We start from the raw sequence: 13,724 nt of genomic DNA on the forward strand, positions 1-13,724 counted from the left end.
TCAAATGAAAGCTAACATTGTCCGCAATGCCAACTAAACCAAATAAAGCATCAAGAGAGAACAGAAAAAGGATATAGGGACTCCTTATGGCCTGTCTGCATAGGCTCCTGAGTGGTCCTAGGGTCCTCACTATGCTCGGGAACGTCAGACTGGTTCCCAGTGGCCTGCTATTGTGCTGCTAGGACCTGGGTCTGGACCTAGACAGGCTCCTAAAGTGCATCATGAGGCTGAATGGAGGAAGTCTCCGGTGGGTCGACCAACTGTATGACTGCATCATCCGCTCTAGGAATCATCCTCTTCCTTTTGGGAGGCCTCTATGACTGCTCTGGCTGGGAATGAGCTGCGGGTCCTGGAGCATTAAGTCTAAAGGCAGTTGATCTGCCTTCAGTCTGTCTACATCAGCTCTCAACGCCTTCACGGACTCCTTAGATGTCTGTGTCTTTCTCAGCTTCTTGTGCTCCCGAGCAAGCTCCTTGAGAGCCTTGCTATGTGAATCAACTGCCTCAGTCAGTACCTTCTGAATATCGAGGATTTTTCCTGGTTGTCTAAAATCTCTTTGAGAGCATTCTCTATCGATTAGGGAACCTGTGGGGGTGGAGGTGCCGAATGAGCCTCTACCGTGGTAGTGATGGTGGACAACTTGGATGAGGCAGTCTGCATCTAGTTATTGATACTAAGAAGTGCATGGCTCAGTCTGTGGGCAGTAATAGGATGGGCACGGGAGGATGGAATCTCCGAATCCGCTGAGGTGGATGGACCAGGAGGGATAGAAGTGGAAGTAGAGGCAGGCTCAGTAGGAGTCACTACCACAACTGGCTCTTCAGACTGGCCAGTTGGAGCAGTAACTGTACCCTTGAAATTCTTACTCTTGGGGCTATCATCCCCCTGCATGATGTACTAGGAAAAAGGGGCCTTCACTTTGACTTTGATATCGAAGGGCCTCTTTTCCACTTTCAGATCCCGGAAGTACATAGTGAGAAAACTAGGGAACGGGTAGTTTCTGTCATGCTCAGCACCCACAATTGTAATAATTCTTGACATCACATTCCCCACATTTATTGGGTACCCTGCCATGATCGACGCCACCAAAACTGCCCGGTGAAGAGGTAGGGAGTTGTAATGTGTCATGGGGTCCAACCTGCTACATACAAATGTCTCCCACCCCCATGCCTCGAAATTCAGACTACGTCTCAGAATCTTGATGCCCGTAGTCAACCAGTCAGGGGTGGTACCCGGGATTGCTAGGTATTGTGCTAGTCAGGGACGGACCTCCTCGCCCATTTCCATCTTTGCCATGTATAGGGTCTCATCCTCTTCATTGAAGCCAAGATAATCGTTTATTGTCTTTCCGTCAAACAACACTTTCAGGTTTCAAACCTTGGTCACCTTGGAGCCCTTTTTGATGTGGGCTACGTTGCTGTAAAATTCCTTGACCAAGTGTTCGTTGGCATCCATACACTCATCTAGAAAATGTTCCCAGCTTACTCTTGTCCTAAACTGCCTCCTCACATTGGGGTAGTGAGGTAGCAAGTCCCTATACACAAAACTCCTCTCCGGGATCAACTTCCTCATCGGCCACCATTCCTGGAATTTATGATACGCTACCTCACTTACGAACCGGTCTTACCACACCTCCGGGTTCCTAGTCCTAGCAATACACCCCACCTGAGGTTCACCTCCTTCTCCTATTTCCTCTTCTCCCCCTATTTCCTCCTCATCACCTACTGCACCCTCTCCAGATAATGAAGCTGTTGGAGAGGTGGGTGAGCCCTCAGACGACCCAGAAGAAATATTTACAGAAGCTTGTGCAGCGGGGGATGCCGGAGGTGTGTCTCTCAGCATGTTCCTCTCCGGCCAGTTAGGGATATATTCTGGCACAGAGTCCAAAGATATCTCCCGGTAGGGCTCGTACTCACTCCCCGACATGTCAATGGCCCTATCTGCAGTTTCAATCATCTTTCTCATTTTCTTTATGTTTTGCCGGGCCTGGGGAGTGAGTCTAACAATTTTCGGTTTCCATCCCCGGGAGGATCCTCCTCTGCCTGGTTGTTTAGATCCTTTACCTTGTTGTTTCACCATTGTCTGCAAACACAATCCAAATGAACTTGTTAGTATCAGTTGCAGCAGTTAAGAACAGAGTTGCAGAATTAGAAAAGAAAAATTGCAGACAGGTTGCAGGAGTCACCCAGTGCGGACCGCACAAAATGGTGTGCGGCCGCACAGGGGTCAATGCGGACCTCACAAAATGGCCATGCGGTCTGCACAGAGGTGGGGTTCAGACTACCCACTCTCTGTATCCCGGCAGTGCGGGCTGCACAAAATGTAGTGCGGCCGCACAAGGGGCAATAAGGTCCGCACAAAATGTAGTGTGGCCGCATTCCCTAAGACTCAGATTTCAGAACATTAAGCAGTGCGGTCCGCACAAAATGATACTGCGGACCACATAGAGGCACCGCGGACCGCACAGAAACGACTGCGGTCCACACTGAGTGCCCAGCTGTGGCACTAAATTAGGGTTTACGAGATTTTTATTTTTAGTCCAATTTTTGTATCTAAGTAAGTCCCTAAGTGATTGTCCATTGATTGTAACTAACTAAGCCGACTTTAATTAAGGAATTAACTACCCTAACCTAACAAAACTAAAGAAATACAGGGAGAACATGAATATAAACAACAAAAATAAAAAGTAAAAGAAGAACAACAAAATTAAAACAATATAAAGAAGATGGGGGTTACCAGATGTGAGAAGCAATGGAAATGAATTAGCTCAAGCAGTTAATTGTAAATACGAGATGATGAACAGTGTTTTGAAGGTTCTGAGAGCCAATAGTTCGGAAAGTTTGAACAGGAGGGCCTTAAGCCCTATTTATAGAAAAGGACCTGGGGCCCAGTATCACCAACCAATAAGGACCGCACAAAATCGAATGCGGTCCACAAAGCACTGCCTGATTCAAGCTTGAGGAGGCAACACACTGCGGTCCGCACAAAATGGACTGCGGCCGTAGTGGTCCACCGCGGACCACGCAAAATGTAGTGCGGCCGTAGTGGCAAACTTCAGAGAGGTCTACATTTCACCCTCACCAGTGCGGTCCTCACTAAATGTAGTGCGGCCGCATTAACAACTTCAGAGACCTGGCACTTTTTTCCACTATGTCCTGCACTGCATCAACACAACCCTGTAACATCTCATAACCAGTTAGCCCAAAAATCAATCCTACTCTACAATTAAAATCAAATAAAAACAAGAAGTAAAACACATGGGTTGCCTCCCAAGAAGCGCCTGATTTAACATTGCGGCACGATGCAGGTTACCATCACATCATTTGAAATAAAGAAGTGCCACCACGTGGCTGTCATCAATTTTTCCAAGATAATGCTTGACCTGGTGCCCATTAACTCTGAAAATTTTACCATTTTTATTCTTTAATTCAAGAGCACCAAACGGGGTTACACACACCACTTTAAAAGGTCCACTCCATCTTGACTTGAGCTTTCCCGGAAACAGATGTAACCGGGAGTTGAACAAGAGAACCAAAGCACCTACTTTGAACTCCTTTCTACGAGAATATTTATCATGAAGGTACTTCATCTTGTCCTTATACAAGGACGAACTGGAGTAGGTATGGAATCTGAATTCATCAAGTTCATTGAGCTGCTCCACACGAAGATTGGCTGCAACATCCCACTCAAGATTTAGCTTCCTCAAAGCCCACATGGCCTTGTGCTCTAACTCAACCGGTAGATGGTAAGCTTTTCCAAACACCAACCGATACAGAGACATACCAATCGGAGTTTTGTAAGCAGTCCTATAAGCCCATAGAGTGTCATCCAACTTCTTTGACCAATCGGTCCTATTTGCATTGACCGTCTTTGACAATATGCTTTTGATTTCCATGTTGGAGACTTCAACTTGACCACTTTCTTGAGGGTGATAGGGAGTAGAAACTTTGTGATTGATGCCATACTTTGAAAGCAGAGTGTCGAAAGCTCTATTGCAAAAATGAGACCCCCCATCACTTATGATTGCACGAGTAGTACCAAACCTTTTAAAAATGCTCTTCTTGAGAAATGCAACAACAGTCCGGGCCTCATTGTTGGGCAAAGCTATGGCTTCAACCCACTTTGAAACATAATCAACCACCACAAGAATATAAGTGTTCCCACAAGAGCTAACAAATGGGCCCATGAAATCAATGCCTCATACATCAAAAATATCAACCTCAAGGATGGTATTGAGAGGCATCTCATCTTTCTTCGAAATTCCACCCGCTCTTTGGCATTCGTCACAACCCTTCACCAAATTACCTGCATCTTTGAACAAAGTTGACCAATAAAACCCACAACTAAGAACTTTAGAAGACATCCTCGCCCCGCCATGATGGCCACCATAGGGAGAGGAATGACAAGCCTACAAGATACTCAATTGCTCCTCCTCCGGGACACACCTTCGGATCACACCATCCGTGCAAATCTTGAACAAGTACGGCTCATCCCAATAGAAGTCCAAACTATCCCGCTTGAGCTTCTTCCTTTGGTTAGAAGAGAGCTCACACGGGATTATACCGGTCACAAGGAAATTAGCAACATCGGCAAACCATGGCATATCATTCATCGACACTGAAAGGAGTTGTTCGTCAGGAAATGAATCATTGATATCTAGGCCATGACGAGGCCTCCCCTCCTCCTCCAAGCGGGACAAGTAGTCCGCCACTTGGTTCTCACTACCCTTCCGGTCCATAATCTCCAAATCAAACTCTTGAATTAACAAGATCCATCGCATCAGTCTAGCTTTGGAATCCTTCTTCGTCATCAAGTACCGGAGTGCGGCATGGTCGGTATGAATAATAACCTTAGCACCCATAAGATACGGCCGGAATTTTTCCATTGCAAACACTATAGCCAAAAGTTCTTTCTCAGTCACCGTGTAGTTCACTTGAGCATCATTTATTGTCTTGCTCGCATAGTACACCGGATGAAACATTTTGTTCACTCTTTGACCCAAAACAGCCCCAACCGCAAAATTGCTCGCATCACACATGAGCTCAAAGGGTAAGCTCCAATTAGGTGCGGTAATGATAAGAGTGGTGGTCAACTTATGCTTGAGAAGTTCAAAGTCTTGCATACACTTTTCATCAAACACGAACTTAGCATTTTTTTCCAACAACTTGCACAAGGGATTCACTACCTTTGAAAAGTCTTTGATAAATCTCCGGTAGAACCCCGCTTGCCCAAGAAAACTTTGGACTCCCTTGACGGATGTAGGAGGAGGGAGCCTTGAAATCACCTCGATCTTTGCTTTATCCACTTCAATGCCATGCTTCGAAATTTTTTGCCCAAGAACTATTCCTTCTTCCACCATAAAGTGGCATTTCTCCCAATTGAGGACAAGATTGGTTTCTTCACAACGGGCCAACACCCTATCAAGATTCTTTAAGCACTCATCAAATGAATCCCCCACAACACTAAAATCGTCCAAGAACACCTCCGAAATGTCTTCCACCATATCGGTGAAAATGGCCATCATACACCGCTGAAATGTAGTCGGTGCATTACACAACCCAAAAGGCATCCTAGAGAAGGCAAAAGTGTCATATGGACAAGTGAATGTGGTCTTCTCCTGATCTTCTGGAGCAATCAAGATTTGGTTGTACCCAGAATACCCATTCAAGAAGCAATAGAAGGCACGCCCAGCAAGTCGGTCTAACATCTGATCAAGGAAAGGAAAAGGAAAGTGATCCTTGCGGGTCACTTTATTCAACTTGCAGTAGTCCATGCATACCCTCCAACCGGTGACGGTTCTTGTAGGAATCAACTCATTTTGAGAATTTGAAACCACGGTCATGCCACCCTTCTTCGGTACACATTACACTGGTGAAGTCAAAGAGCTATCAGAGATGGGGTATACAACCCCGGCATCCAACCACTTGATCACCTACTTTTTCACAACTTCTTGCATAGCCTCATTCAACCTCCTTTGGTGCTCCAAGGAGGGCTTTGAATCATCCTCCAAGATAATTTTGTGCATAAAGAATGTGGGGCTTATTCCCCGAATATCAGCTAGAGTCCATCCAATTGCCTTCTTCCACTTTTCAAGCACGGCCAATGTGGCATCAACCTGCATGTTAGTAAGGCAAGAAGAAAGAATAACTGGCAAAGTAGAATTTGAGCCTAAGAACTCATACCTGAGGTGAGGAGGAAGTGGTTTCAACTCCAACACCGGAGGCTCCTCAATTGAAGGTTTAGTTGGTGGAGTCTTTCTATTCTCGAGATCCAAAGACACTTTCCTAGCCTCATAAGAATAATAGCTCATTCCATGTAAAGCATTCACGCACTCCACTCAGCTTGCATCTTCATTGACATCAAGATTCAACAATACGGCCTCCAATGGGTCCTCTACATTGATCATTGCCCTGGTGTCATCAATTATCACTGTTGTGACCAGGTCAACAAAAGAGCACACCTCGGTACTATTGGTCTCCTTCATAGATTTGCACACATGAAAGACCATTTTTTCATCACCCACGCGGAAGGTGAGTTCCCCTGCTTTCACATCTACCAATGCCTTCCTCGTAGCTAGGAAAGGTCTGCCTAGTATGATAGGAACTTCGTAGTCCATCTCGCGGTCCAAGATCACAAAATCAGCTGGCAAGATAAATTTGTCCACTCGGACAAGCACATCATCAATAATACCCAAGGGTCTCTTCAGCGATCTATCCACCATTTGTAACCTCATGGAAGTCGGCCTAGGTTGCCCAATACCCAAAGTTTTGAAAACTGAGTAGAGCATCAAGTTGATACTTGCCCCCAAATCACATAGAGCTTTAGCAAAGTCCGCACTCCCAATAGTGCAAGGAATGGTGAAAGCACCGGGATCTTCAAGATTCGAGGCCATTGAGTGCACTATTGCACTAACTTGGTGGGTCATCTTGATAGTTTCACAATCCATGGATCTTTTCTTTATCACCAAGTCTTTCATGAATTTTGCATAGCCCGACATTTGTTCAAGAGCCTCCACCAGAGGGACATTAATGGACAAGCTCTTCATCATGTCAATGAACTCCTTAAACTGATTATCATTCTTTTATTTCACGAGCCTTTGAGGATAAGGTGGAGGTGTCCTTGGAAAAGGTGCCTTGGCTTTAGGCACAACCAGCTCCGGTATGTCTATTACGTGTTCCCTAGACGGGTTCACGTCATTTTGAGTTTCTACCTCGAAATCTTGAATATCAATCCTCACTTCATTGTTCACATTTTCATCAACCATATATTTAACTACCAAAGGGACTTTATTTTCTTGCAATTCAACATCATCATCCAAGATTTGCTTTTGTTTGGAGGCATTCACATCACTGCATCTTCCACTTCTTGTTGTAACCGCCATAACATAATTGTTCCCACCCTTCGGGTTCACTACCGCATCACTTGGTAGAGCCCCTTAGGGCGAGTATTTAAAGACTGAGAGATTTGGCCTAATTGTACCTCCAAGTTTCTGATAGAGGTATTATGGGAAGCCAACTGTGCATTAGAATCTGCATTATTCTTCATCATCTGTTCGAACATCATTTCAATTCTACCCATGCCATTGCCAGAAGAACTAGGACCTTGAGATGGAAATGGGGGTGGATTGTTCTGTTGTTGGTACATTGGGGGCCTTTGAAATCCTTGCCCCCGGTTTCCTTGGTTTTCGTCGTTCCATCCACCTTGATTGTTATTACCGCCCCAATTGTTGTTATTACCATTCCAATTCCCTTGATTGTTCTAGTTGTTGTTATGATTGCCCCAGTTGTTGTTTTGGTTGTTGTTCCCCCAATTACCATTTCCTTGTTGTTGATTGCCCTAATTACCATTGCCTTGTTATTGATTGCCCCAACTGCCTTGAGGTCTCCATTGTTGTTGGTTGGAAGAGTTGCCTCGTTGGCCTTGATAATTGTTCACATATTGAACCTCTTCACTTTGATCATCATAACCATCATATTGAAACCCATCGCAGTCATCATCAAATTGCTCAGAATTCCCTTGATTTTGTTGCCTTCTTTGCCTTCTTTTGTTGACAAGCATATTAACACCCTTCATGGCATTCACTTGGCGAGGATTTTGAACTTGTTGTAATTGTGCCTTTGCCAATTGGTTCATAGTAGTAGTCAACTCCGCTATAGCCTGCCCATGATCATGTGGTTCCTTGTGCAAATGAATAATCGTGGGGTCACCTTGAGGCACATTGGCTCTACTTTTCCATGCAGAAGAAGTGTCAGCCATCTCGTCAAGTATATTACATGCCATATCATATGACAACTTCATAAAGTTACCCCCGGCAAGTTGGTTCACTATGCATTGGTTTGTGGTGTTAATGCCCCGGTAGAAGGTTTATTGGATCATAGCCTCGGTTATATCATTGTTGGGGCATTCTTTCACCATTGTTCTATAACGCTCCCAAATCTCATGCTAAGGTTCTGAGGGATCTTGCTTGAAAGCCAATATCTCATCACTCAATGCCTCCATATGCCCCGTTGAGAAAAATTTAGCAATGAACTTATCCGCTAACTCATCCCAAGTTGTGACGGAATGGTTGGGAAGTCGCTCGAGCCAATCCAATGCCTTCCCTCTAAGTGAGAATGGGAAGAGTCTCAACCTAAGAGCATCCTCGGATACATTAGTCTGCTTGCTCCCCCAACATGTATCCACGAACCTCTTGAGATGTTTGTAGGCATTTTGATTTACAGCGCCCGTGAAATACCCACGCTGCTCTAGTAAGGTCAACATCACATTGGTTATCTGAAAATTGCCCGCCCATATTCGGGGTGGGACAATAGCACTTGCATAGCCTTGGTTCGGAAGTACTCTAGGAGCCACTCTTGGAGGTGGCGGAGGAGGGTCTACAATATTGTCATTCGCATTAGCATTAGCCTGACGGCCTCTACGTTGTCCTTGAGGTACAAGAGGCACCTCATCTTCTCCGACATCATCTACCTCCTCCCCCGCAATCACATTTCCAAGAGGGTCATTAGCGTTGTTCGCTGTTAGTACCTGAGTTGTGACACAAACAAGTTAGTAACAAAAAAGGAAAGAAGAACAATACACAAAACTAACTAAATAGATAGCCAGAACTGTTAGCTCCCGGGAAACGGCGCCAAAAAGTGATTGCGGCCTACTCCGCACTACTAAGTAAGTAGCGAGAGAGGGTAAGAGCAGCTTTTACCCGATTTAGGGCCGGGATCGATTTCCACTGAGAGCTAGAATTTGGAATCGAGTATCTATCTAGTTTAGGATTGCGTATGTGTTCCAAATTACACTTCTAATCATTTTTGGGGTTTTCGTTTTACTACTACTATTACCAACTACAAATGATAAATACAACTAGATTAAGCAAAGAGTTAATCTAAAAAGGGTTGTTCAAATGGTTTAAAAGGCACTAGGGTAATGACTTTCACCTAGGTGAGCAATTTACGAGTAATTGAATCTAAGACACGATTGACACAATTCGGGAGTATGATATAACTGTTGCACAATATTACCCACTCTACACCTCTAGGTGGTTCGAGTATTTTTGCCCGAATTGACTTTCTCAAGACCAATTGGGTATGCAAATTTGCACAAGCAACTAGGGTTCAAGTCGGTTATTACTCTCTCGAGGTTTAACCCTTTAATTGGGGCTATCAATTTCTTGAGTATGCCTCAATTCCTTGTTTGACCAATTTCGGAGACTTAGGCTCTCTTTCTCAAGAAGAGCCCTAGTCAACTAAACACAAACTAGTGTTTGCAACCACTAATTCAGTAATTAACCATGAAATTGGCCCAAATATCAAACACTCATAGTCAATCTAGCCCTAAAATACAAGACCCATCAATTACCCACACTAGGGTTGAGCCACAACCCTAGCTTATGGGTCTAGCTACTCATAATTAAAGAAGAAAAGCAAGAAATAGATGAAGAATAACTCATATTAATCAATCACTAAAGTAAATAACAAGATTCAATGATTGAAAGTAGATAAATTTCCCAAAATGGCTAAGAAAGTCGAACCCACGAGCGCAGCTTAGTGCTTACAATATCTTATACCCTAAAAATGGAAAAATAAGCTATTTATACTAAGCTGATAATTCTGGATAAAAATGCCCCTACGGGGTTAGTGCGGACCACACAAAATGGAGTGCGGCCGCACTAGGGCTTTGATCTTGAAAATACAGCTCTCTGAACTCGGGCAATACGGACCGCACAGAATGGACTGCGGCCGCGGAGGCTTCTAGTACGGTCCGCACAAAATGGACTGCGGACTGCATTGGCTTGGAACTTCACATCTGGCATCTCTATGATCCTTGGGTCTGCGGACCGCACTAAATCGAGTGCGACCGCATTAACTCCAGTGCAGACCGCATAAAACTTAGTGCGGCCGCATTGCCTCTTTGCCTAGAAATCAACCTCTCTAAATCTCCTAGTGCGGACTGCACAGAATGGTGTGCAGCCGTACCGGGCCATGTTTTGCCTGAGCTTGTCTTGTCTTTGGCACTTGTGCAAGTTTCACTCCTTTTGAGCTGATCTTTGACATTTTGTCACTTTTGTTGATCAAACCTGCAATCAAGCACAATCTGTGAGCCTTTTGGGACTATTTTGTATAAATTCCTAATCAAAACATAAGCAAGAAGGAGTATAAAAGGTATCAAAATCCCTAGTTATTACCAGGCAGTTAAAAGATGCCTTTTGCAGGCTGAGAATCATTCCCATTTCTGTTTTAGGCACATGGCCTTAGAGGCCTATAAATGAGGGTCCTTCCTTCACTGTAGGGGCAGATTTTAAGCCTCATTTTTTGTATTAAACTTCTGGAAAAAGGTCAAAAAATCAGACCCTGAAAAACACTAACAAGTTTCTGCATCTTTTGGTTGAAATTTGATTTGGAATTGCTCTTTGGTCTTCATTGTTAGTAAGAATTTAAAGATTACAAGGAATTTCTGTTCATCTGGGTTTAAAGATGGTCTAAAGTGGGCTGAATATTGTTGTTGATGTGCTGATTTGTTCACATTGCTCTTGCTGAACTTCTCACTTTCTTTTGATTTGTTTCAATATCCAGGTATGTAGTTAGAATTCCCTTGGCCTTCGAATCATGTGTATGGAGTTTAGATCTTGGATCACTTTGTTCTTGGATGAATATATGGAGTTGATCATTTAGATTATAAACTTCTTGTTGTCCTTATCTTATTTCCCTACATTTTTAGTTAACTAGAATCTAGCTTAAGTGTATATATGTTAAATGTTCTCGATTATGCTTGATTTTACCTTTTCTTTTGGAGTTTTTTGGAGTTTGGCCAGTTATAAGACTTCTTTCCTATTGCCTTTCAAGAATGTGATTTGTAACTTGAAAATACTGGAACCTGTTTGGAGAATGCAAGCTTCATTTTCTGATTTGGTTTGGACATGATGTTTTGTTAATCATAAGGTGCAATTGGTTTGTTGATCTTCAGTTGTAGTAGTAACAATTTATTAGTACTCAGAATAATTATTAGCTTAAGTTTATCTTCTTATTATGTGGTTAGTATCCTATTAGCACTGGAAATAGCATGAATAGTCCCATGTTTCTCTTCGTTTGGCCCTGTTTCAATATACTCAAAAGTCCCTCGTCAACTGTCCCTTTAGGCTATTATTGAGAATTATGGTCATGCATTAGTCAGCCAATTCAAATGGTTTTTGGGCCTAAGGATACATATGGTTGTTTATTAAAATAAATTGTATAGACTGTCGAGGACTGCTTTTGCTTTGGGCCGTAGAATTTGTTTCATTGATAACGGGCCAGTTGAAGTCTAATGTTGGCTCATTAATTTAAAATAGAGAGGATTTGGACTCTGTCATGTTTTGACTTGAATGGGCTCAGGCAGTTTTGTTAGGCCTCAGATGTTTCCTCCACTCTTTTGGACTCGATCCTGAGTCCCACGCCCCTTAGCATTTACTTTTCACCAGAATTATCTTGTTCAGAACAATATCGATTTGGGCATGGATTATGGGGCCATTTGGAGATGGGCGGGCATTGGCCTAATCATTCCTTGGGCTCGCCTTCGATCCCAATTCCCTTTTTGAACAGTTTCCGCTGGTGAAAGCCCAAAACAGACTTGACCCAAATACTTAAAGACCTAGTACAAATACCATTTTCCTTTCAGTTAATAGTGTGCAAGAGTGGCCTTAGATTACGTTGGTAAGAGTAATTCTTTTAATTAGATTGAGGTGTGCCATCCTAATTAATCTATGGCCCTCACAAATGTTATAATTAGATATTAAAAAATGAATATTCGTAGAAAAGCCTTTAAGCGCGTTTAAAATATTATTGTGATTGTGTACACGTTCGCGTTACATAATTACGATTCTAAAAACCAACTCGGAGTATGCGTCCGCGCAACTTTGATTAAATTTTCTTAATAATGAATTTATTTTATTAGGTCGCTAATTAAATTTAGTTCGTATAGTTTGAGGTTTGCCATCCACCATTTAATCATACATGACCCTCGTATTTTAATTTCATAATTTAGATATAAAAATGACAAATGTTCGTAGTTTGCTTTAGGCACGTTTAATATACTATCGTGGTTGTGAACACGTTCGCGTGACATGATTACGATTTCTAAAAACAAAACTGGAGTATGCATTCGTGCAACTTTGGCCAAACTTTTCTTAATAATAATAAAGCATTATTAATTGTGGACACGTTCGCATGACATAATTTTGACGCGCTAACAAATGGGTACACGTACGCGTGACCTGTTTCAAGATAATTTCCTAATTAAAAGAGGCAAATGCACATAGGTTCTAAAATCAGTAATCAAACAATTTGTTTAAGCCAAGTATGATCAAAGCGATCGTGCTAGAACCACGGAACTCGGGAGTGCCTAAAACCTTCTCCCGGGTTACCAGAATTTCTTACTCGGATTTCTGTGTTCGCAGACCGTAAATAGAGTCAAACTTCCTCGATTCGGGATTTTAAACCAGTGACTTGGGACATCATAAATTATCCCAAGTGGCGACTCTGATTTTAACAAAATAATCCCGTTCCGATTGTCGCTTAAATTGGTAAAAACTACCTTATACCCTCCCGGGGTAGGAAAAAGGAGGTGTGACATCCCTCAACAATACAACTCGGAGTCGACCAAGCCGACTCGATGTAGAACACACATCCATATTGTCCTACCCATGAACCCCTTATCAAGGAGTTCTTGAAGCTGCTCCTTCAACTCCTTTAACTCCGCCGGTGCCATACGATACGGTGCCCGACACTAAATCAATACCGAAATCAACAACCCTATCCGGCGACATGCCCAACAGCAGGAAACACATCCGGAAAATCCCTCACCACCGGAACTGAATCAATGGTAGGAGTCTCTGCACTGACATCCATCACGAAGACCAAATAAGAAAAACAACCCTTCCCAGCCATCCGCTAGGTCTTCAAAAATAAAATCACCCTACTGGGAGCATAATCCATCGAACCTCGCGATTCAATCTGTGGCATTCCCGGCATAGCCAATGGCGCCATCCTAGCGTAACAGCCCAGAATAACACGACACGGAGACAACCAGTCTATACCCAACATCACATCAAAATCTAGCATACTAAGCAACAAGGATCCACTCGGGTCTCCAAACCTCCAATAGTTACCACACAAAATCGATATACGCGGTCCATAACCACGACCTAACCTATTTATGAGAACTCACAGTCTCTAAATCCATATAGCAAATGAATCATC

The 13,724-nt window shown here is 43.3% G+C and overlaps 1 protein-coding gene across 1 annotated transcript; it reads right to left on the reverse strand.

Moving 5' to 3' along the window:
* Window positions 1-6,337: 6,337 nt before the first annotated feature.
* Window positions 6,338-6,721, reverse strand: LOC138869214 (uncharacterized). Its single transcript, XM_070146815.1, has one exon. It carries the CDS (start codon window positions 6,719-6,721, stop codon window positions 6,338-6,340), a length of 384 nt encoding a protein of 127 aa, XP_070002916.1.
* Window positions 6,722-13,724: the final 7,003 nt, after the last annotated feature.

This window comes from Nicotiana sylvestris, chromosome 5, assembly GCF_000393655.2.
Source record: "Nicotiana sylvestris chromosome 5, ASM39365v2, whole genome shotgun sequence".
Classification (NCBI taxonomy): Eukaryota; Viridiplantae; Streptophyta; class Magnoliopsida; order Solanales; family Solanaceae; genus Nicotiana; species Nicotiana sylvestris.